This window comes from Convolutriloba macropyga, chromosome 2, assembly GCF_964194025.1.
Source record: "Convolutriloba macropyga chromosome 2, txConMacr16.3, whole genome shotgun sequence".
Taxonomy (NCBI): Eukaryota; Metazoa; Xenacoelomorpha; order Acoela; family Convolutidae; genus Convolutriloba; species Convolutriloba macropyga.
In genome coordinates this window covers 7,144,349-7,170,190 of record NC_134469.1, presented here as the reverse complement: position 1 = coordinate 7,170,190, position 25,842 = coordinate 7,144,349, and the positions used below count along the sequence as shown (strand labels likewise).

Here is a 25,842-nt window from a genome sequence, read left to right as displayed (position 1 = left end):
TAATTTCAAAAAACAGAAGTTCTCAAGTTCTAGCTTCTTTGCTGGAAGTTGATATTTTTCCGTTGATATATATATATATATATATATATATATATATATATATATATTTATATTTGTAAACGTTTATTTAAATATATGTATGTAATGTATATAAATAGCAGCTACATTTTTTAAGATTACAGAAAACTTGGCAGCTGTCTACATAGCTCATCTTGCTTGCAGGTAGCGGAATGCCTAAACCCAATACTTCAAATACTTTCTTTTGTTTGAAAGATTTTGCTCTAGTGGTGTCTGTGATTTCTCTAGAAGGATTTTATATTGAGCCATTTATAGCTAAACGAAACTATTTGCTGCGATTGAAAAAAACTTTTAAGTGTGTTATTTTTAAGACACAAAAAACCGACTATTGCAATTTTTTTATTCACAAAATAAGCTCATGAGCTGAATAATAATCTTGCGTACGAAAGTGGATTTATGGTCAGTTTTTATAAATCAAAAATACTCTCTTTGGCGAATAGAGGATAAGCCTGCTTGAATTAATTGGTTGGTAGTAGAATTAACTGTTTAATTTTTAAGCAATTATAGTGACTAACTACAATAATATGGCATCACATTTATGTATATGCTTGTTCAGACAATTCAACCACGCTAGAAAGCGATCCAGCACTTCAAGGTGAAACTCTTCAGATCCAGAGGACAGCTTCTCAATCCTCCCCACTATCTTCAAACGAAGATAACAATGACGATGACGAAACCGACAGCCTCTATCACGACGCGCGTGAGTACAACGACACTAATCAACCTTACTTCAGTCTCAGAGATCACACTGAACCACGTAGCTTAACAGATACTGATGTATTAATGCGTTCCGATTCTATGCCTGCGGGCACCGACTATAATACAAATCGAGGTGCCCTGAAACTAGATCTGGAAACGAGTCGCTCGAAAAAGCCTGAAAGAGTTGTAATTTCACCGTTACTGGTCACCAAAACAGTTATACTAGAAGGCGCGCCCGTTGAAAAATTCGAACTGTGTGATAAAGGTATGAACGTTCTTTACGCCCTTGGAATCGAACAGTTGGGTTGCTCGTTTAAAAAGCGAGCGCCCGTTCTTGACACGAGCTCCTACATCGACTTGAAAGCACTTAACAAGGTCAAAATTGAATTTTCGGGCCTTTTCGGACCTTTCGAGGTCGTTTTAAGTGCCTTAGAGGGCACGCTTTCAACTGAAATTCTCGACCTGATTAAAAACTCAACAGTTTTTGACGTGACTGGTCTTTATCTGATAAATGTTCCAGAAGTTGGCAAAAATTATGTTTTGTTTTACTCGAAAAATAACGAAGATTTCGAGTTTGTTGTCAAGGAATCGCGAAGCGTTTTCTTCTTACGTTACTTAACTGAGCTCACACACAGCGTAGCTGTCTGCTTTGACCAGCAATGTTCACATTATCTTTCTGGCGGTCAAAAAAGCGCAACTAAAAAACCCAGATTTCAGTTCTTCAGTTTAGACCCAGAAAAAACTGACGAGGAAAAATTTACTCTGAAAAAGATCAGCGCGTTGTCTGAAACTTTTGCCGCAAATAATCAATCTTTGTTTCCCTTCAAAAACGGGTTTTTTTCACTTTCCTGCGAAAGGATTGAGGCAAAACACGAACTTTATGAATATACTTTGATGGGATCGGTCGAGGATTTAGGATACCTTTTAGATGAGCATACAGTCACAGATTTGGGCGTCATTTGCGACGAGTTCAAGTTTGATTACGTCAGGCGTTATTTTCCGCAAGACTTTGAAGATATAAGCGCTCAAACGCGGAGTGAGGTCAACAAAACTGAGCCAGAAAAAAGAGCGCAGGATCTTCTTTTGAGCATCCTAGTCGACAATCACCTCCAATTTAACTTTCCGTCTGCGTACAATTTGGTGAAGAAACTGAGGGCGGATAAAATCCATGGCACGCAAACTTAAGCATATTACCACCCCTTAGCTACAAAATATGCTAGCTATCTTACGGATTAGGCAAAATAATATAGAAAATAAATCGAACAAGGAGTCTTTCGGTGCGTTCGCACGTAATATATAATGTTCCAACCCCGCGGAACCAAAATGTTGACCTAATTGTCGACCAAAAGAGGAGATAGAAAATTTTCAAAAAAATTATATTGATGCAAAGGGATCGGAAAATTCATTGACGAAATAGCTCTAAACTCAAACTAAAAATAATATCTCATTAGAAGTCTGATGGTAGTTGTGATTAACAAGAATAAGGTACAAGAGAAAATCAAAGTTCAATAAAACAACGAGCATTAGTTACGACCAAAACTCAATGTCTATCTATTTCTTCGAGAAAAACAAACATATTAACAAAGTCAAAATCGTGTCAGATAAGACCTAAACTAAACAAATTAAACGAAATTTTGCTAACCAGACAAAATGAGTAACCTGTCTCTGAAAAGAATAATGAACAAGAAGACCAAAAATAAAAGCAGCAAACTTAAGAAATACTTTATTTAATGCTTTTTGGAAACAATTAATTTCAAACTCATGAAAACCATTAGTTATCAAATAAAATCCTTAAAAAGCTGATTAAAACCTTTATATGAAACCATTGACAACATTGTTATCCTCCAGAATGGCATGCAACTACAAGAAGAACAAATACAGAAACAAATGAAGATTCATTTATGCTTTTTGAGAAAAGGTTACTGAAGCCGTTGAAAAAATATTCTTTCCACTAAAAACAATAACTATAACAATTAAGCTTTCTTTGAACAACAATAAACCAATGATGTGATACGCTACTTGTCATAAATGATTCATTAATATGCTAATCGGACAGGACCTCAAAATTCCCATAACGTCCAAAAACGGAGAAAAAAGTTCTGAAAGTTTTGAAAGAAAAGAACGTAATCAAAGCAAAAAATTTTAAATGATAAAACATCGATGAAAACCATAATCTAATACACTTGAAAATTGTGACCGCTTTCTTTGCTGAGACTACGATAAAAAACGTTTTTTTTTCAAAACAATAAACAAAACAACAGATACAAGCAGTACAAACACAGTGTTGAAGCAAAAAAATCCGTGTGTTTCGCGCTCAAAATTGTAACGTAGGTTCATTCGCCTTCATTTGCATATGAATTAGGTCTCTGAAAAACTGGTCTGTGATATGAAATCACTTTCTTCTGTAATCAAAGGAAAACCAAAAAGCAAATAATTTTGCGAACTTCAAAGTTAATTAGGGAATTGCTGCTGTGCGATCAATACAACCAGTTGTTGCAAATGTTAAAAAAACAACTTATGACCAAAAGCACAATTTTGAAAAATTAAATAATAAGTTTTGGATCAATATTGAGTTACATTAGCAGAAACCATTAGTTATCAACATAGTTTTGAAAAGTTAGCTCTTAGTTCTTAGCTTGTATTTTAGATTGTGAGCTAGAGCTACGAATAATTAGACTCAGTCATAAGTCCACAAAGGAACAACAAATGCTGGCAAAGAGCAAGAGTTCTTTGAAACTTTTTCCAAAAACACGTAATTTGAGTCTAAAATTATTAGCTTTGCTCAGAAAACCTAATTTTGCTTCTTTAGGCCTCCCTAATGAGACTGGAGAGTGGTCTTAATGTTGCCTTAAAGAACGTTGTTGGATAAAATATGCAAAAAGATTTTATAAATACAGAGCCAAAATAAAATTCTAATCGTTTTTTAATTCAAAAGTCAACGATGAAACCAAAGTAGACATTGACATTGCCGCATGGCTGTTGAAATTTGTACTTATTTTGATAACTACCGAAAACATATTTTGGTAATCAAATTTTTCAAAATATAAAAACTACTTGAATTGTTTTAAAAAATATAGCGATTTAAATTAGCGCAAGGCCTCCAGATTGTTAGTGCCAGAAACTTTCCTAGGAAGCGCAAGAATGATAGCTTCTATCTCAGTAAACGAAAAATTTACTTGTCTGCACGAAAAGTTTTCTTGTCTACGCCGCAGATCAATTGGGATAACGACGACTGCAGACGCATTTTTGGTTCCATTTCCCTTATAAACGAAAAAATGCTTAATTCCCAAAATTCAGCAAAATTTTTGCTGAAAGAAATGTTGCAAATAACTTAGCAACTCTCCGTTATCTTTAAATGTAAAACAGTCTAGCAATTTTGCAGTTTTTTCAGCATAATTAATCAATTCTGCAGCAAAAGGTACGAAAAGGGGAACAAAACAACAGATGTGAGCATAAGGTTTTTCAATTATTCTATCTCCGTAATTACCGGCAGAAATCAAAACTCTCAGAATTCTTTTTACCCTCAAATCTGCAAACAGGCTCTCTAATGATAGCACTCACAGCTCTGTACAATAAATATAGTAACCGACAGAAATTGACTGAACGAAACAACTCAGTTCAGCTTATAGTTCGTCCACCACTAAGGTAGGTAGGAATAATTGGTCTCTCTCTCTCTCTCTCTCTCTCTCTCTCTCTCTCTCTCTCTCTCTCTCTCTCTCTCTCTTATCGTCTCGCGCATTATGTCTAAAATCAAGAATGACAATTTCATGAGGTGGCGATTGGAGCTCGTCTTGACAATCGTTATTTTTTGACCGTCATTTACAAGTATAGTCGGTTCACATTTGCAACTCCTCTCAAGGACATAAATGCTCAAACAACTGTTACGTCACTCAAGCCAATAGTTGATCCGGCGGCACTTGTGACGGGAGGAACTATCAACTCAAATGGGTTTTTTGTTCAGTCAATTTTGGCCGATCGATATATTCATCGTAGAGAAAAATGAGTGATATCATTAAAAAGCTCGTCCATTGTAGAATTCCGAAGTTAAAAAGTTTTTTCTATTGAATTTTGTTTTTTGGAGGAGTATCGAGGTTTAAAGTTTTGTGTGAAAAAGGATATTGGGCATGATTGTGTTCACTTTTAGCGTAATTTTTGTTCAAGCTGTTTTTTCTTAAAAAATGTTATTGAATTTCACATCAATCAATTTTTTGTTCCTAAGATAATTCCAAACAAAGCAAACGAGCTACACGCTAAAATTTTCATATTTTCAATTATCCATCGTTCTGTTACAACAAAAATGTAGAACTCATAATTGTTCACATAATCAATAGGGCAGCTTATCTTGATATATTGAGCAGTTTTCTCATTTTCAGAAGCAAAAATTGCTGGTCAAGGTGGTTTAGTCATTGACAAAAGAACTTTGGCTGACCGCCGTAAAATTTCTTCCAGATTTTTCCATTGAACATTTTCAAGGCCACTGTAATATATTTTAAAGTGTTTTCCGATGGAGGTTGTATCAGAGGTGGAGAACAGTATTCTCTATAGAGCGTTCACGCCGATTCAGTTATGGCTTCACAAAGTCTTTTTTTTAGTTCATAGCACTTAAATCGTTTTCCAAAGTTTGGAGGAATATTCAATTTAGCCAGTACTTTTGAGACTATCTGCTCAACTTTTTAGTTTTAATGCTGTTGCAGATTATAGAAGATTAATAATTTTGCTTACTTTTTATTGATAGGGATTTTTTCCAGCAGAAAAACACAAAAACTAAAGACTAAAAAATGTCTCTATTATTTGATCTGGTTTCACAGCTAACGTTGAGTAAACTTTTCGGCTGAATTTTTTTTTCTTACAAACAGTTCTCTTGTGGACTAGGTACTGCATTTCTATTTCCTCACAAACATCAAAAGTAATCAAAATAGGGCTAAAATTGTTTGGACTGGCCAACACGTTATGTGTCATTAACTTTTCAAAAATAGACACCCCTCAAAAGTTTATTGGATTTCCAGACACAGGGCTTTTTTGGCTCCAAGTACGTTGGTGTGGATAGCTTTTGTGAAATTTGAAGTGTTTCAACAAAAAGAAATTGGGTAGGAGTAAAAATTTTAATACTTTTTTAAACTGCATGAGTTTTAATAAAAAACCCATTGAGTGTTCTCAATTTTGAAGTTTTGTTTTTTCTAGTGGTTTTCAAATTTTTTACATCGCAGAGTTTATAGAATTGTTTTAAATTTTTTTGTCAAATTTGTTCAAATTTTCAAGAAAATTATGTCTGCGAATAGATTTAGCAGATAATTGAGGGCTTCAGCGGCACTCTGGGAACATCTTGTACTGCGCGCAATCTGACACGATCAGTTTTGTTTTTCAAATAAATCTATGTATCTTCTAATGTTTAGTGTTACATAGTTTGGGGGGAATCAATTAGTAGTAATTGTAGTGTTAGCAGCAAAATATTTGATTTGTAAACTACTGGCGTGAGTCCGTTCATTGGACAACTGGCACTGAATTAAAAATACGAACAAGTTTTTCCACAGGAGCTTAATATCTGCCATGTATATGTTTTATGCTCGCTGCAGAAAAAAACAATAAAAAAGAAAAAGCTCCTTCACAAAACGGTGCTAACATTTGCTGCTCCGCGGCCTTCCCGGCACTATGGCTCCAAAAAACATTTTTTTAAATTTGTTTTTTAAAAGAAAATACTACATTCAAATATCAGCTAAGAAAAATAAGAAAAACGTTAATAAAAAGTAGACAAGACATGAAAAGAAATCTAAATTAATGGAAAGCTTATGAGTCAATCTAATGACCTCATTTATTCAACATTAGCACCCAGTGAAGAATCAACTATTTTAAGCCCCCTAATTGTCTTGGAGACTCGGAAACACAGGTTGGAGCGAAGCTGATTTTTGTCTGTAAGAATTACATGAACTCAGTGTAGCTGTTCTCTTTTCGCTCAGTGAACTTGAATGCCAGTTGTTTTAGCGCTTTTTAGGCTGATAACCAAGCTCCAGCAGTGCGTGAAAAGACCAGCGGACATAACGTTAAGTTTTCGACGCCGATAATTAAGTGATCGTATTTCTTTTTTTAAATGGATTCGTGATACGTATAGGCATCGCTGCAGCTTTCTCGGCAACTTTCAACTTGCGTGTTGAACATATCTACATAAAACTTGACTTCTGGAAACTAGATTCCAAAATCTGTTGTCCCGTTGTATCATTACCAGTTGTTGTTTATGTAAGTGCAAAAATTTTCCCATGCAGCGGTTGGAGATTGGGTTCGATCTCAACAGAAATTACTTACTAATTCGCAAAGAGGTCAAACTCGTTTAATTCTCGTGAATTAAATTTTGTATCAACACTTTTATGACAAAAAAAGGAAAGCGCCAGAGTACAATTGAGTTTTTGTTCTTTTGCTTGCACTTATTGATGCCATCTTTACTCGATCCCATCTATAACGAAGCGCAATGCCATTAATAAACTCGCTCTGCGTTAGGTGAAAAAGATTTTGCTTCATTGACATATTTTTCAACCAGATTGACGGTCATTTTTATCTAGATAAGTAAATTGAGTGGATCTTGTTCTTGTTCAGTTTGCTGTTTATTGTCTTCTTTGATTTGAGATAATTTTTTTTCTTTTTTATTTATATTGAAGTTGCTGTTGCTTTAGTGGTGCTGCAAAAATGGATAGGAACAAAAAAATGAGGAATTTCAAATGATCGTTCTTATCAGTTAATTCAGTCTTTAGGCTTAATGATGTCAACGAAAATTGGCATCAGAACTGCGTTTCGATTTTCTGTAGGTGGAATTTTTACTAGATTTGTTAAATGTTCATCTTTAATTGCTTTTTCACTTTCTTATTATTTATTTAACTTTTAATTTGAAATGATGCAGTGATTAATTTTTGAACATTTTGAGCTGAGACAATGGATTGAAAAACAGGATTTTTAAACATAGGATTGCTGTTTTAGGGTTTCTCCATTTATTTATTTTTCACACTGCTTTAAAATTTTTTGGCGGTCAAGTATTGTTATATCGTCTTGGCTAAAAAAATTTTATGCGTTTTAAAAGGATTTTCTTTCGTAATAAAATTGTTCTTTGGCACTTAGTAGGATGTTAAACAAAAGAAACAATGTCATTGCTAGTCAAAAATTTTCTTGGTTTATCATAGAGCTATCAGCGCTGCCATCCCTTGCATGCCACTGGTGGAGAAATCGTCAAGAAGTTCATTGAAGGGGAATAAGTAGTACAACAAAATTCAACAATTCCCTACAACAAAATTTCAAGAGCGTCACTTTGTGTTGTAAATTTCTGATATACTTTTGTTTCTTTTCTAGAAAACAGTTCTGAGCGTTCACAATATGAATTATGTTAGAAGATAGAGAGAAAGGCGTAAATTCGCGCCATTTTTTAAGGCAAAGAGTGGTAGGTAGGATTACAGCAATTTCTGAGTCAATCAGTTGAATTGCGTACACATCTCTTATTGAAACTAGGTCTCAACGAATGAATTTGATATTCTATTCCTCCCCTTTGAATCATACATTTTAGTTGATCACTATCTATTAATAAAGGATCGAGTTTCACCCACTTTACAAAACTTCTTCCAATCATTCGCCTTAGAAGTTTCTTAGTTAGTTTTGGTCGTTCACCAGGGCATTTCTTGAGAATTATGAGCCAAAACGAAGGAAAAAGGATCGTCCAGTGAGAAGTTTCTATGCGTGTAGCAGGTTACGCTATGGTTTTTGTTCGATTAGTTGAGGACGCCCTGAATAAGGTCAGAAGCTATTCGTTGGAATAACAGCCGGAAAAGCGACTGCCTCCATGCGTTTTCCTGACAAGTTTTCTAAATATTGTGGCATCTTAAAAAATTAATTGCAGGTTATCCAATGGTGTTGCATAGACCAGTCTAGGGTGCATTGTATGAAGTCAAAAACTTTTACCATTTGTTCGCATCACGGTCGGAAGAACGCTGATTTGCATGCGTTTTCAAAAATGAGTTGTAACTAGGTTGTTTATTGTTTATATAAACATTTTTTTGTTTACTTTTTAAGTTAGTTTCTAGAACTTTTTAACGTGTGGTCTCAAACCAATGTAAATATATCTTCATTCTACTCTTTAGCAATTTGTGCAACAGTTTTAACCTGACGGCGAACTTAATGTTTGAAAACGTTTGTTTTAATTATCAGAAATAATTTAGCAGATAAGTTTTTTTCTACATGTAGTACTATTTTGCCGTTCTATCGCAGAAAATTTTATTCGTTTTTGTAACTGGTTTGTCTTCTTTCCAGTGGCTAGTTTTGAGTGACTTCTTGTTTTTTGGGGGGCAGCTTGTTGGAATCAAACCTGCGGGTTGCATTTACAACCGACTCTCCGAAGAGTAGGTCCTAGAGTTCGAAATACATCGACTGGAAGAACATTCATCTTGATCAATCGAGTTTTGTAGTCGAGTTCTTTACAGCTTATTCCTTGAGTTTTTTCAATGAACGCTTGAAAAAAAATCGATCGCGTAAAAAAATTCTTATGGAAAGCCTTCAGACCGAGCAACGACACATAATAGAAATGGCTTCAAAAAAAGGATCCTCGAACTGGCTCACAGCTCTACCGCCTAAATGTTACGATTTCACACTAAGGAAGTCCGAGTTTAGAGACGGGTTCTGCATTGAATATTACTTCGGGGCCAAAAATACGCCCATTAATTGTCCCTGTCGCCGACTCTTCAAAGGTCTTAAGGCGAGTACTTCATACGCAAAACTACTAGCTTTGATGAAACCACGCGACATGACATTAGAAAGAATCGCCAAGGGCGGCCTAGGTTCAGTTGTTATTTCTCGGAAGTGAAGATCATTAACCCAATCTCCTAGTCATGCCCGAAAAACTTCGTAGAAGCGTACAAATATCATGATTCGTTAAAATGCCTCAAGTATGAGCAACGAAAACTTAACGTCGAGAAAAGTAACTTCGACCCGCTCGTGTTTTCATGCATGGGAGAGCGGGAACTTCCGCAACGCGCACTATAATACAAGTGGCTGGCAAAATTGCTGAAAAGAAAGACGAATCATATTCGGACGCAATAACGTACATACGCATGAGAATAAATGTTGCTCTTCTGCGCAGCGCTATCATATGCGTCAGAGGATGCAGTGATTCCAAACCGCCGACGGACATTGATCGATCTTGAAGTGCCATAGTGCGGTAGGGGCGACTAGATTCATAACAAATTATCTTATATAGATATTCAATTCGAATGAGTTATAGTGCTTTGTCTTTAAAATCATAAACGATGCAGTGAGGTCTAAGTTTACATAGAAACTTAATTCTCATGACGCAGCTCTAAAATACTTTTAATGCCTTGTCTTTAAAACTATATACGATACAGTGATGTCTCATAGTAGGGGATCACTACTCATCGATTGGATTGTCCTACGCGGTTTAAGATCAAGCCGCTTTATATTTTTGAAAGAAGAGAAAAAAATGCACTTGATGTCAGTTTTAGATGGGTACCAAACTGATTTCTAATCTAGTACAGGTACTACATACCCGATGTAACTATTAAGCTTAGATGAGAAACTGTCTTTGTGTGAAAAATTTCAAACAGGATGTACATTCATCTCCCAGCGATCGATATCCTGTGGGAGCAGTTTCCTTTTAATGATTGATTGGGGCTCACTATGACTCCAGTGTCTTTTTTGGCTTGTTTTGTAGTAGCCGCCCGTGCGCAATACTCAATGTCTTTGGCTAATTGAGCATGGTAGTTGGTTAATATGAAAAGTTAGAAGTTAAATTGGTAACTAAATTAAGCTGAAGAAAAGTTGGTTTAAATAGATTAACAATTAATAGAATGGTTAGCTCTGATGGAAAGTCTGGTGTTCAATGCATGAACATAATCCTCGCTATGGTTGGTACCCAATATCGGTTCTATCATTGCGGTAAATTACCCAAGTCAACAAAGATATGTCAGTTTCGTTGATTTCACTCGAAGCCCGAGCTTTGTCTAACCACAGGTCTATTTTCTTTTCTGACACCTATTAGCCTTGTGTCAGCCATAAATTAGGTAATAAATCAAGTTTTAAACTAAATCCTTCACCTTGAAACCCACGGTTTTTAGTACATCTCTTTTATATACGTGTGACACTCAAATTGCCCCCTCTTAACAAGAATAGAGTACACCACTCACTCAAACTCAAACAATATCTTCATTCACAGATCTTGTTATATGAACGTCTTACTATACAAAAAATTTATAGATTCATATGGACAGTTTTATTATCATTTTCGTTTGTTCATAACTTTTTCTGCCTAAGTCCAATCATGTTGTACGCTTCCTGTGCCTCATCGTTTGTCAAATATTGATACTCACGGTTGATGGTCTTGAAGAATTCTTCGTCTCCACCAGTATCATGGTGCGTCAACAGGCTCATTTTGTGGTAATGTTTCTTCATCTGATCTTTTGAGCAGAATCCTTTACCAACAAAATCTCGCATAGCGTTGCAGGCCGGTTAATAATGATTTGCTCCGAATCTCGGATAAACTTTTCTCCGTGATCTTTGTTTTGGCTCTTTCGTTTCTAAGAGTACTCTTTTGTCGATCAAAGAAAGAATCTTTTTTCGGCATTCGGTGGCCAAATACTTTGTGTAGTGTTCCAGCTGCTCAAGCTCTGACTTCAATTGGTCATTCATTTTCTCCATATTTTCGATGGCTTTGCCATTCTTAGCAGCTTTGACTTTCAAATAGGCCAACTATTGCTACAATACTTCAATGGATTGCGCCTGTACAGCATTTCCGGCTGCTGCTATCTTTAAATTATCTCGTAACGCCTCACACTTGGCACTCCATTTGCCCAAAACCTCTTTTAATGCCTCTTTGGTCCTGTTGCAATGGTTATCCAGCTCCTGTCGAAGTTCGACGAGGTCTTTTTGTAGTGAAGAGTTAGTACTATTCAAGTTCTCTAACTGCAAGCTTTGGTTTTTCAGTTGCTTTTCAGTCTGCAGAGCACGCAATCGAATATTGGCTGGCGCCACATGCTCTAGCGTAGATACTTTCCGAGTCCGCGACAGACAGGATTCCACTTGGTACTCTCCAGGTGAAATCTTGGAAATAACTTTGCACAATTCTGGCATGTAGTACACATAATCACCAATCTATGGATTCTCGTTACCCGCTATGTTGGATAAAAAAAACTTTTTTTTTGCGTCTAAAATTTCTCGCTATTTTCAATCTTGAACTCAAGATTTTTCCTTTTTTTCTTTATTTTTTTTGCTCTTGAACTCATGACAATTGTTTTTGGTCTCGAACTCGAGACGTTGCCCTTTCTTTTCTTTGGTCTTGAACTCAAGAAAACTTTTTTTGGTCTCAAACTAGAGACGTTCCTTCCTTTTTGGTATTGAACTCAAGACAACTTATTTTTCCTTTTCTTTCTTTTTTTCTTTCTTTTCTTTTTTCGTCTCGAACTTCAGAAGTTTCTTTTTTTTAAACAACTGACTTTTTTAAGGAATCTTTTTCTTCAATCATTTTCTTTTGTTCTCGGCGTTCATCTATTAATTTGAGTAATTGATTATACATACGTGTTCCTTTATGGAGTCAAGATTCCGCAATAGTTGCTGTTAAGACGCTCCATTAATAACTAAACTTAAATAGGTGAACAATTTGGGAAAATTTTTCACAATTTGAAAAAAGAGGTAGACTGTTGAGACTTACAAAGCAATGTCCTTCGCTTTTAACCAAATTTATGAGCTTTCGGTTCATAAATTCCGAAAAATTGTTATTTCATTTGTTAGAAAAATCTTGGAATGCTTCACTACTGATAGTTCCTTGACTATTATGGCGAATTGTTCAAGCAATTTGACTCTGTTTTACGTCTGATGTGGAGAAAAAACTGCGATGCAGGTTTTCATCACTTACAATTAAGTTACTTTTCATCGACCGCTGATATATCTGACGATAAAATTTCTTCAGCGTTTCTCCATATTGTTGAAAACTGCGGTCTTCTAATTTGACAACATTTGGGTACAGCAAGTTGCATGCAGCGATTGTATAATTATGATACAAAATTTTTGTAATTGGGTCCATATATCTAACAGAAGAAAAGTTCTGACCTTCACTAACTCAGGAACTGCTTCTGTGCAAAAAGGAAGATTAGTTATTGTTGTTATTATCTTGGGACATTTATGAACATATAACACAGATCCTGCTCTATCAAAGTGAGTTCCTATCTTGAAGAGCGTTACTGATGGACTAACAATGTTTTTTGATATTTCAATCATTGTTTGAATTTTCAGTCGTTAAATCTCTCATTGGAGCGTTCTTATTTTAATTAAAAAAGTTTTCCTCTCTTTTAAAAGTTCGAAATTAAAGGTGTCAACCCACGCTTGACAAAAAAAAATTTTCTATGGTTATTTTAAGATTACCAATTTTCAGTTCTAAACTTTCCTCGGACTAAAAAACACCTGGTACTCCAGTTGTTTTCACTTGCTGTCCACACAAATTAAGTGCTTCTCCTCTAAGATTTCTAATGCAAAATCTTCATATTTGTTTTTGTGTAAAATTTTTCCGCTGATAAAAGTGGTCTTGTTGTTACCAAAAATTTTTTGCAGGGTCCTCCTTATTAAAGTGTTTGATCGTTTGACATGTTTGCTCACCTTGATTTTCGAAAAAAACAGTTTTCTAAGTTGTCTTCAAATTATGTGATTTTGGTGAAAACAGTTTTCGAGAAACCTAGGGGATCCTTAAAAATTGACAGAATTATTTGAAGCACTTTCCCCCAAATTGTTCCGATGTAATTTTTGAATTGAGTACCACATTTCCAATAATTTTTTCTCCTGTAGGTGAAACCCACTCTACAGGCTCAGCATACGTAACGCCTTTGCCCACATTTTTTTTTACCATGAAGCTTTGACTATGCTCTGCGACAGAAGTGGTTTCGCTGGCCTGTCGTAAGAAGGTTTCGGTTAACGACGTGTTGACTTTAAAGGTCCTATCTCCAAAACCTGGTTTGGCAAAAATTTTATTCTGCCAATTGTTCCTACAAACTCCCTTATTTAAGGTGTATATTGATTTTAGTAGTCTTGAGTCGTCTGTGAGAAAAACGACATCGTCATATACGTTGCTTTTTTTAAGTGCCGACACTGTATACGCCGTTTCATACATGCAAAATTTTAGTTTTATCTCAGACTGAACCTCGACATATATCAAATTACCTTCTTCTTTTGTTTTCAATACTCAAAATTTGTTATCGCAGTTTGTGCTGTGATCTAGAGAAGAGATCTTTGCTGATACGATTTTGTCAAAATTATAACCGTATATTTTGATAGAAGGTGATGGAGAAGCAAAAATGGCTAGTAATGCTAACATAGTGATACTCCACCACGAGATGCTCTGGACGAACTCGCCTTCCTTTTGGATTCTATTATTTCCTTCCGGTTTTTCCTGAACCAAAATATCATCAGTTTTCTGACTGCTAAAGTACTCTTCATCCTGCTCAGTAAAGTAATTCTTTAATTTCTCAGGCACCGATTTTAATCTGTTGCTAGATCTTATAGCCGTTTTTGGTTCCTTGGGATTACGAAATCTTTATTTCAGAACTTTCTGCTTTTCTTCTAGAATCTTGTGGTTTTTTTTGTTTTGGATTTTTTGTTTCTGTTGTTTTTTTCCAGTGTAATCTGTAGGTTTTGAAGAAGTTGCACCTCCTTCTCGGCAACATTTTTGGCATCCTCTTGCCGTTTAGAGGTTTATTGCTCTGATTCTTTATATTCATTCTCAAACGTGTCATTTGTAACTTTTAGTTTATTGTTAGAATCTTCAGCTTCGGAATGATTTTCTGTGCAGACTGCTTTCACTGTCTGTAGATGAATCTATTTCAAATATATCATTATCCTCTGAGCTGTTCAAATCGGTTTTCTTCTGCTCCTTAACTGTTGTTTTTCGTTTTGCGTGAGGCTCAGGCGTGAATGGCTTTTACTGTGTTTTATATTTTTTCAGTCGTTCATATTGGACCTTAATAGCTTTCCTAGTGTTTTCTTTCTTCTACCTTGAAATTCAAATTGTTTATAATTTCAACTATTATGTATGGTCCTCTATAAAAAGAAGTAAATTTTCTTGTTTCTTCTTTTTTAACCGTTGGGTTGAAAACAAACAGTTCTTCTCCAAATTTATAGCTCGGTCCAAACCTACTGTGGTCATATTAGGTCTTCTGGCGTTTTTGTTCGACATCCTTGTATTCTCGCATCAACTGATGCGTTTCTTGTTGTTTCTGTTTTATTGTGAAAACATAGTCCCTTGGTTTTGCATATATTGCGGTCTGTGGTGTGCTATAGATGCAGTCTATAGGAAGTGACAGTGGAAAACCCGGTACCACATACGATGGGCTATATTTTGTTACACTATGGATTGATGATCCATAGCACATCATCGCTAAAGGTAGAAATTTGGTCCACTCATGTTGATATTGGCCTACGTAATTGGAGAGACATTCTTCTATTGTCCGATTTGTTCTTTAAATCATCGTGTGCCCTTGTGGGTGTAGGACGTTGCTGATGTCCTCTGAGTTCCTAGTTCACTGCAAAGACTACAAAATCATTTTGACATAAATTTCGACCCTTAGTCACTGTGTAGGTTGACTGGACAGCCGAATCTCACTATCCAGTGTTCAACAAACGCTCCTGACACGGTTTTTGCCTCTCGATTGGGTAAAGCTACGGCTTCTTACCACTTACTGAATTGATCACCGATAAGCAAAATGTACTTGTTTCTCTGAAACTCTGGAAGTGGACCCACGATATCAAGAGATAATTGCCAAAATGGATAACTATGTTTCCATTTTGTGAGTGAATGCCGATGTTTCTGCTTAGTGCCTTTCCCTTTTAAGCACACGTAACAGCTTTCTATCCAGTTTCTTTCGTCTCGTCTCATGCACGGCCGATAAAATCTTTCACAAGCCATTTGGTATGTTTTCTCAATCCCAAAGTGACCTGCGCTAGAAGAGTCATGCAACAGATCAATCACGTTGGGCAGTCCCTCCCATGGTACAAGCATTTGGTAAACAGTCTCAAAGTTTGGTTCTATTTGTTGTTTACGATACAAAATCCCGTCTATGAGACAGATTTGTATACAGAAACCAGTATTTCCATAACTCTTTTGATGCTCCATTTTTCATTTGCCGAGGTTCCGGTCTCTTTTTTGTTTAGTACCCAGTAGTATACTTCTTTGAGGAGTTTGTCACTTTGCTTCGAATCATGCAGTTTTACTCTCTGCTGTTTGTCTATCTGCCAACTTTGACTACCATAATTGCCATTGTCTTAGCATTGTTCTTTAAAACTATAGGTCCAGAAAAGCGCCCGGTGGTCCGTGATAATTAAAAAGTGTTGACCAAGTAAATAGTCTTTAATATGTTGATTAAAATGAACGATTGCAAATAATTCCCGCTTGGTGGCTGAATAATTTCGCTAATTTTTACTCAGGGTTTTGCTAGCATATGCAATAACTCTATCCTCTGTTCCTTGCGCTTGGGTACGAATTGCTCCAATTCCTGTCAACGAAGCATCCGTACTTAATGTATACGGATCCCTATCGTTTGGATAATCTAAAACTGGGGCGCCCAAAGGCCAATTTTTTAACTCGGTTACCGCATTTTTGCGCTCTGTACTCCATTCAACTTTATTTGGCTTATTCAGTAAACTGTAAAGAGGTTCTGCTGTTTTTCCGTGCACCGGACTAAATTTTTGATAATGGCTCACAAGGCCTAGAAAGGCCCTGACGTCATTCAAAGATGATAGTTCTCTCATTCTTTCTACCGCTCCTACTTTCTCGACCTCGACTCCACTCTCGGATATAATGTGCCCCGAGACACTGACCCCTTTTTTTGAAAAAAAATTGCATTTTGATCCCTTAATCTTTAATCTATTCTCCGCTGAACGTTGGAAAACCAGTTCTAATTGTTTCAGATGTTCGTCGAAATTTCTTCCAAAAATGAAAACGTCATCTAGATACACTAGAGCCAGTTCGTAAGAGAGGCCAGCAAAAACTAACTCAATTAAGTTTTGAAATGCACCCGGAGCAGACGCTGGTCCCATAGGGAGTCTTTTTCACCTATACAAGCCTAGTGACGTTATAAAAGCTGTTAAATTCTGACTCTCTTCTTCGATGGCATCTGATAGTATTCCGACAAGAGATATATGTTCTAGAAGTACATACTTCTCTCCAGTGAGTCAATAACCTCATTAATTTGTTGTAAAGGCGACTTTACTTTTTCTATTTGTTTGTTCAGACCTTGATAGTCTACAACCAAGCGATAGCTTCCATCCTTTTTTGGTACAGGTAATGATGGTGCTGCCCAGTCAGAATGCTTTGGTTCGACTAAGTTGTCTCGTTCCACGTCTTCAACAATTTTTTTTCGTGGCTTTAGTATTCTCAAAGCTCATGCTGCTGTATGTACGTCTGAACGGCACAGCATCCTTTTTTAATTTTATGTTATTATATATTCGGTCACAAAATCCCATATCATTTGAGATGTTTCGCGAAAATATTACTTCATATTTTGTGCAAAGTGACCTCACTTTTGTTTTTTCCTCTCAAGACAAACTCATTGAATTTGCGTTCACCTGCTTCTCAAAATCAAATCAATCTCTGTGTTTTGTTTCATTGTCGGGGTTATTTTGTTGTAATCTTGAATGTTTTTCAATGTTTTCCGCACATGCGATTCTTGCCTTTTTGTAAACTTTTTTTGGTTTTAATTTAGGGTTCAAAACTCAAACCCATACGACATCACCAACCATGTCATTCAGCAATCTCGCTATTATTAAATTTGATTTGTCTTTGAAATTATTTAATTGGTTTGACTGTAATTTCTGTTTTCTGTGTTATGTTACCTTGTTCATCGAAAATTCTGCATTTAATGAAACCTTCGCTGCGTCGAAGTAAATCTTGATCCTCAGCAGCAATTAAAAACGGATTCTTTATGCTTCCTTGTGATGGGGACAATAGTTATATTTTCCCAATTGTTCCGCAAAAGAGTTCGTTTTTTCTGGGGTTTAAATTATAGTCAAAATTTTTTAAGGATTCAATGCCCAATAAATAAGGCGTTATCTCGATTTTGGTCACTAGAAACTCAACTGTTATCTCAGATGTAAATTTTTGAAGTTGGGCCTGAATAGCTGTTGACCCCTTTACAGGCATTTTTCCATTGTTGGCAGCTATTATATTTTAATGCACACTCTGATCTGGCCCGGTTCTCCCAGTTGCTGGAAAAAGAGTGTGTCGTTTAAAAGATTAGTACTACTTCCACTATCAATTAAGGCAACTATCAGTTTGTCTTTCATCATTATTTTGGCAAGCAAGGCCTCCACTGGGCTGTTTCCTCCACCCAAACTTTTTACGTATTTAGCTGAAAATGAAGACCTGCCATCTTTAGCTAGTTCTCGTTTAAAAACGGGCAATTTTGTTCGAAAGGATTTGGACTTCCACATTCAAAACTGCATTCTTGCATTCCTTAGATGCATGATTTCGCCGACCGCAACGGCGATATTTTTCTCTCTCAAAACTCATCGCTGTCTTTGACTGCTCAACACAACTCTCGTGCGACCGATCTCGGCTTCTGTTCTCGCCTCCTAGTGTTGGTGGTTGTTCTCTATTGTCGTAATTGGTTCGTCTTTTATCAGCGCTGCTTCTGTTATAGCTATTATAGTCTCTATTTCTATCTCCGGTTTCACTTGAACTACGTTAACTTCCCCACAAAAATTTTTGGCCTCGCTCCTTGCGGTGAAAATTTTTCATCATCTTGCCTGTTAGATAGGTTAGTCTGCAGTGTTCGCACTAAATCGTTAATCGATTTAACTAATTGGGTTTTTTCATTCGATTGGATGGCAGAAACCCGCGGCTCATTATCCTCTTCAATTCTCTGGCTGCTTCAATATGTAGTGCTCTTTCTAAAGCTTTGTCTAAAGGTCATATCCGCGTCAGCCAAGTCCTTCCTCGGATTGAGTCGCACCTGACTATTTTTATGCCTTCGAGGAATCCCCTCAAAATGAGATGTTCTCTTATCTCAATAGACACTTGAGGGTGCGCTTTCAAGGCTGAAGTTTGCAAATCGGCGCGAAAATCTATTGATTTTCCCCCCGGCTGCTCGACTCTCCTAGCTAGCATCCTTCGGAAAACTACAGTCTTCTCTTTATATTGTTGTCTGAAAGCTTTTACGGTCTCATCATAGCTCTTCCTAGTGTCCTCCAAAAGTGTACCTTAGAAATTTGTAGTCTGAACGCCAAAAACTTGCTGCTGTTCATCAATTTGGTTTCGGCGCTGTTTACTGTTTCTTCTCTTTGCCATTTCTGATGTTGTGACAAGAGCTCAAAGTGTGTAACATATCTTCCAAAATTGTTCGAATCCGTAAAAGGCCCCAGTAACAGCGTTTTTGAGGAGTGCCGCGACATCAGTGTTTTATATAAAAGCTGCTGTTTTTCAAGTTATTCCAATAATTTTGCTTGAGACTAAATCAGCAGCTTTTGAATCTTTTTGACACCCTATATTTTGCGTGAAAAAAATTCAAAAAAACTCGAGGTTCAATAGTGTATTTTTGTATTGTCAAATTTGTGTAAATCAAATTTTGTCGAATTCAAATACGCTTAATTTTGAATGCTAATTTATCGAAAAAACTTTTACGAACCGATTTACGATATTCGAAATTTTAAGGAGTACTCACTTGAACGTTCGAAGATGGCAGTGTTCCTTGTCGAATCCTGACACCAGTTCGAAATTCCTCTTTCGGGTCGTGATGTTAAGACGTCAGACTTGTGTCGAAAGTTGATTTTCAAACAAAAAAAAACAGATTTTTTTAGAAATCAGCACAACGCTCAATATTGTAGGGTGATGGTTTTCTATTTACTCTAAATCTCTGTCACCACTATAGTAGCCGCCCGTGCGCAATACTCTATGTCTTTGGCTAATTGAGCGTGGTACTTGGTTAATATGCAAAGTTAAGTTAAATTGTTAAGTAGGTTAAGGTGAAGAAAAGTTGGTTTAAATAGATTAAGATTCAATAGAGTGGTTAGCCCTGATGGTAAGTTTGGTGTTCAATGCATGAATTAAATCCCCGCTTTGGTCGCTACCCAATATCGGTCCTATCATCGTGGTTTAGTTTTTATCGGGTTCAACTTTCACACAGTATTTTGCCGATATAAAGTGACATTTGGTTGCTTTCGCTCCAAGTTTACTGAGAGGCAACATCGAAAAAAATCGGATCTTTTGCGTTTCTGCCCCCAGCTTAGTGGTAGCATATTATTTGCACCCCCAGACGCACGTGCCAAATTTTTACATAATGATTTACTATGTAATGGCACGTGCTGTGTAACTTGGGGGGGGGCACAAACTGAAACGATCCAAAAAATTATTTCCCGATAGCACTCCTATATTCTTTGTTCCTAGTCTCGATGAAGATGATACAATGCGTTGTCCTATACCACTGCAATCTTTTGAGAATTTGGGTTTCTCTAGTCCTAATTTTGAAGCAAAAGAGTATAATGGTGCTTTTTTTGAAATGTTGGCTCTATTCGCCTTCACCCACCTTTGTGGGTATATAAATATTATGTCCCCAGGCGCTCGTGCTATTCTGATTTCTTGTTGTGATTTTACCTCGAATTGTGATCTGCAATAGATGCAATTTTCGTTGCAATTTTTATATTAAAGTAGCACAATTAAATGTTCCGTTCGTAAATTTGTGCACCAAGCCAGAATGATGCTTAAGTTTGTTTGCGTAGACGAAGAAGAATCGTTTATGAAGTTTGTCGGCCGAGACAAAGAAAGTATTTCTGTGTTAGTTTCAAAGTACAGATCGAAGATCAACGAAAAAATAAAGAGGAACGCTAAATTTGAGAAGTTTGACAAAGACTCAAAACAATTCATATCGTGGAGCAGCTTAAGGCACCAAAAACTATTGCCGGAGAAATATAGAGACTGTCCGTTTGTCGATTTGAAACCTTATCAACGTGAAAAGTTAAGCAAAATTGGTCACGTGGACTACAAAAAAGAAATAGAGCGTTTAGAACCCAGCGAATTTCATCCGATTTCCAAGATCGTGAAAGAGTTTGAATTGCTTGTATCTGAAACTATGTCCACATTTTTGAAGAAGGATAAGGACTTAATTTTCAGTTTCAAGAGCAGAGCCAGAGCCCTTGGATCTAGAATTAGCGAAGGACTCAGAGATGAATTTCTATCACGTCACATCCTGTGTCATTTCAACTCGTGTCTTGCTAGCCGACAGTGTGCTGCAACCGAAGGCATCTGCGAAATTCTCAACTCAGGCACCGAACATAATTTTGAGGCACGCTTCAGAAAGTTTCACAGCAACGATCTGCAGCTAAATTATGAGGTCTCCCTGCATCCATGGCCGGAGAAATCCCTGGAGACAAGCTCAGAGAGTGATTTACCAAATATTGGAGATTCTAATGCGAACCATGCTGGAAATTTTGTGTTGAAAGACGGCGAAAGTGTTGAGGCTTTTTATCCGATTGATGATGTAACTGTTTTGATTGTTGTAAATCTCCAGATTGGATCGAAAACCGTAATCTATAACCTGCTATCGCAAAAAGAGAAACTTTGCATTCCCATTGGAAAAACTATTTCTGCGTCAGCGTTCGATCCTGCTGCGCGCGTAGTTGCTCTACATTCGGACGGAGACTTCGGTTCCGTGCAAGTTTACAAAATGGACGAAGATTATCAAACCCGACATACGTATCCTATGATTGACACCTATGCCAGTGATTTCGACAGTGGAACAGACGTCGGGAGTTTTTCATTTTGCTTGCAACCGAGAAGCGATTGCCTCTGGGTCGCCATGGGAACGCGAGTGCAGAAAATTGATTACTCGGATCGAAAATTTCTATTGAATCCCGTAATAGTCGAAAGCGATGTCGAAAGACTATTATGTACGAGTGATGGAAAGTGCGTAGTCGCTTGCACCGTCGACCAGACTCTTTATCCTATAATGACAGAAACTGGGCGCGTACTGACCAGCCTACCTGTAGAAGGAAATTCAGCAGAGATAAAAACTTTTGTACAGGGTAACAGATCACTTATTTTTTTACCCGCAGAATCGAAACTCTTTGTGCATCAGGTGTTGGTGTCCGGAGCCCCCAGTGTTAAGAAGGTAGGCAAGGGTAGCGACAATCTGGAACAGGAAGCTGAATCGAAAGAAAAGCAAAGAGAGCACTGGATCAACTGCTTGTACTGGATGTATTCAAAGTTCCCCTGTGACGATTTGTTAAACCATGATCAGGAGATGTTAGATATTTGGATGCTCGATTGCTGCTGTTCGACAGAGTTGCAGACTAAAATGCGAAAAGAAATGAAAAACATTCTAAAAAAACTGTCTAATTCTAATAAACCAATGAATTTTGTCACCGTACATTTCGAAGAAATGTTCAGCAAAATTGATCAGGTTTCTGGATCCCATAAAACAGAGGTTTTGGGAAGAATGTTGCTCAAATTAATGACGTTCGTGCCGCTGCAGATTGTTAGATGTCAGTCTAACTCTTTTAACATTTTGGCTGCCAATGAGGGATCTCCAAGGGGTCAAGCTGTCAAAAATACGTTTGATCTTGCTAGCACAGTACGCTTTGGTTATTACGACATCGTGTTCAGCTCCTGGACCGGAGACATCAAGGTAATCTCTTCGATGGGAAAACAGAGCTCTGGGAAGAGTTATTTGCTCAATCACCTAGTTGGGACGTCATTCAACATTGCAGGGACCAGATGCACTGACGGTTGTTGGATGACAGTGAAGGTGACCGAAGATTGTCTGTATGTCATATTGGACTTCGAAGGTCTGGGGAGTTTTGAGCGGACAGACCAGGAAGACATGTTACTCTCGTTATTCAACAGCGCCATTTCGACTGCCACCATTTTTAAAACTGAGAAACGATTTGAGCGAGATGTTGACAAACTATTTGACAAAATCAATTTGGGAAGTGATCAACTGAAGGGAACGGACAAAGTGTTCCAAGGAATGTTCATGATTTTCGTCAATGACGTCGCCGAGTCGGATGTTGTCGATGCTCCTGGAGAATTCGAAGAGAAACTGGAGCGGATCATACAAAGAAGTGACAGAAACTTTATCAGAAATCTTTACAGAAGAGGTTTCTCAATTTTGTGTTTTCCAATGTTCGAAACGGAGGCTTATTTCGAGAGTACCGAGGAACTTTTTTTGAACATTCGAGATAACATGCATGCTGTATTTTCGGGTGGTCGGGTGTTTGCGGATACGATGAAGCTGCTGATGGCGAAGTTAGCTATTAACGATTTCACACCTTTAGGTCGTCAACAAATCGAAGAGAGAATCAAGAAATTGAACTTGCACATGACTGATATAATTCGTTTCGGACAACTTGCTGCTGATCAAGCAAATGGAGAAACTGGGAGCGCACTGCTAAGTTACGATGATCCATCTTTCTCTGTTCCAATCAAGAAGAGCATTTCTTTGGGAGCCATAGGAGATGTTAAGCTAGATGACCACAAAACGATCTTGCAAGAATCAGGATTCGACGAAGTTGTCACCCGGTTCGTCGAAATGTCAAAACTGACTTGCGATAATGTTGAAAGTTGGCGTTCTGATTTAGAACTGTACATTGATCAGTGTATGTTGTTTCGATTTGACCGTATTCGAGAATGGATCAAGGAAAATTTCCGTAAATGGAGACATTTGGAGGATTCAGAGTCTAGGGACCTCATTGGTATGCAATTCGAAAAGCTAGATGTCCAGAATTTGAAGTATGCACAGTGGTTTTGCCTATGCAGTGAGAAGTGTTCAAGTTGTTTCCTGAAGTGTACTCATATTGCTAACCATGACTTGGAGCACGAATGTTCAACCAATCATATTTGCAGCGGAGTTTGTTCCTACTGCGCTGACAGCAAAAACAACTGCGCGTTGTCGTTTGGTCACGAAGGTAACCACAATTGTCTACACGCAGATCACCTCTGTACTGAATCGTGTCGCTTTAAAGTGGTCAACGGTTGCTCAGGTCAATGTAATAAAACTATAGATCACTCTGGGGATCATGAATGCGCTCAAAAAAGTCACCCATGCAACCAAATATGTAGCTTGGAGATCTGCACTGGGCGATGCATCATTGACAGCGAGGTCCAACACACGGTTCACAAATGCTCCAAGGATCAATGCATTGCTGCGTGCTGCATTGAAAACTGCTCCAACAAATGCACGTCAACCGACCACTTCCACGGAACCGAACTGAGTGAAAAGTACAGGAAAGAGAACAACTTGAATTGGGAACCGGCGTTTTTCCTACCCGATGGGGTCTCGGTGCTTGATACCAATGATCACTTCTGCGGAAAAGCGCATACCTGTGATAACTACTGTGAACATGAAGGGTTCTGTCAAGTCATCACAGAGAAACACGTTAAAGACGAAGTTTTTGTTGGGAAAAAAGAGACGTTCAACTACAGTCTGAAGTTTGTCGAAACTGGCAAGAAGCATCATTGTAGACAGAAAATTGCCCCATTCTTAAAGGCCCACGACGGATCTCACCTTTGCTCAGTTGGGGCACATATATGCACTGAAAAATGCCCAACGTGTTTAAATATCTGCAACAAACCTGTCGATCACCAAGCTCAGGGCGACAAGTTGCACCACACTAATCATGGAAACATGCGTAATTGCAGTTTCGTTGCAAATGCAGACGAAATAAACATCGGCGAGCACGTATACCAGGTCGGAGAACCGGCTGTCGCTGAGATGTGTCATATTTTCTGTAAAACTCTTGGCCGGGGTCACATTCATGTAGCCAATTGCAGAGCAATCGAGTCGAAACAGTGTACCGGAGACAAGAATCGCAGACATGCCACCGTTAAGTACCAACCGAATGAGGACGAACCCAAAGACGAACTTACCCACAAAGCGTACTGGAATTTCATTGGGTTCGAAGATCCCTGTAGCCATGAACTTGCGAGTGAAGATTTCGAAAAGTGTCCGGCCTATTGTGATGCTAGTTGTCATGATGAAAAGGATAAAAAGTATTGCGCGCTTCCTTTGTGGCATAAAAAGATAACGTCTCTTGAGCAGGTGAAGTCAAAGAAAACGGGAATAATTTCCAAGGACGGACATTTATTTCCGTGCGACCATACAGTCTCGGCTTTTCATTTCGTTCTGTGTCTGGATGATTCTGGCTCTATGTTTGGTAAACCGTGGGAGGAGCTGAAAGCTGCGGTCAATTCCTTCATCAACAAGCGACTGGCACTAAACCCAAATGCCCCTGATAGGGTATCGATTGCTATACACAACGCACAGACCCGCATTGTTGCTAATTTCATTTCTCTGCAAGATTACAAGTCCGATCTTCTGAAATTCGAAGGTGGCGAAAATGATTTTGCTCTGGCGTTGATGAACGCAAGTGTTCTGATCGAAAAAAATCTGCAGAAGAATATGACCCCTGTTCTTGTTTTCATGTCAGATGGAATATGGAATAACGGAGATGAAGAAATGAAAAAGCTGAACGAAAAGTTTTCAATTCAAAACGGTCTGAAAGTGTACACAATTGGTTTCGGGAAAATTAATTTCGATAAGTTGAAAATGTTGGCCGAGATAGGGAAAGGTGAGTATATTGAGGCGATAGACGGAGTTCAGCTTAAGAACTCGTTCCTGGAAATCTCGTCTAAGCATCCTCCTTCTATCGGAATATCAGTTCAACAAGCCAAAGCTAGAGGACAGATTTCTTTCTAAGGAGTTAATAAATTCGCTTTTTAGTTGCTTGACAAAAAAAACGCGCTTAGTATTTTGTAAATTGCTTGATCCAATCAATTTAGTATCGTTACTATTAATGCTATGGTATCTTTCCAATAAAGCTTGATTTGTATGGATATTTTGAAGAAGTATTCAGGTATGTTTCGATTTTAGGAATGCTAATAATACACACGAAGAGTCTGCTAGCGATTGCAGTAATGAGTATACTTTGGAAATCTCCCTTTATCTGCCAAATTATGATCGAATTTTTTAAATCCAGGCGACTTGACATAGTAAAAAATGAATTTACTTAGGATATATTTTATGAACAGTTCTCATCAGTATGTAGATACAACCATTA

At 37.6% G+C, this 25,842-nt stretch overlaps 1 protein-coding gene across 1 annotated transcript; it reads left to right on the top strand.

Annotated features, from left to right (window-relative positions):
- Positions 1-619: 619 nt before the first annotated feature.
- On the top strand, positions 620-25,614 carry LOC142356098 (uncharacterized). The gene is made up of 2 exons (XM_075408069.1): positions 620-1,948; positions 20,509-25,614. The coding sequence occupies exons 1-2, from the start codon at positions 862-864 to the stop codon at positions 25,479-25,481; spliced, it is 6,060 nt and encodes a 2,019-aa protein (XP_075264184.1). The 5' UTR covers positions 620-861; the 3' UTR covers positions 25,482-25,614.
- Positions 25,615-25,842: the final 228 nt, after the last annotated feature.

Excerpts from the sequence above, each read along its gene's own strand:
- LOC142356098 (XM_075408069.1), top strand. The coding sequence starts at position 862 with ATGCGTTCCGATTCTATGCCTGCGGGCACCGACTATAATACAAATCGA. Across the intron at positions 1,949-20,508 it reads GAGGGCGGATAAAATCCATG|ACGAAGAAGAATCGTTTATG; the intron begins GCACGCAAACTT and ends TTGTTTGCGTAG.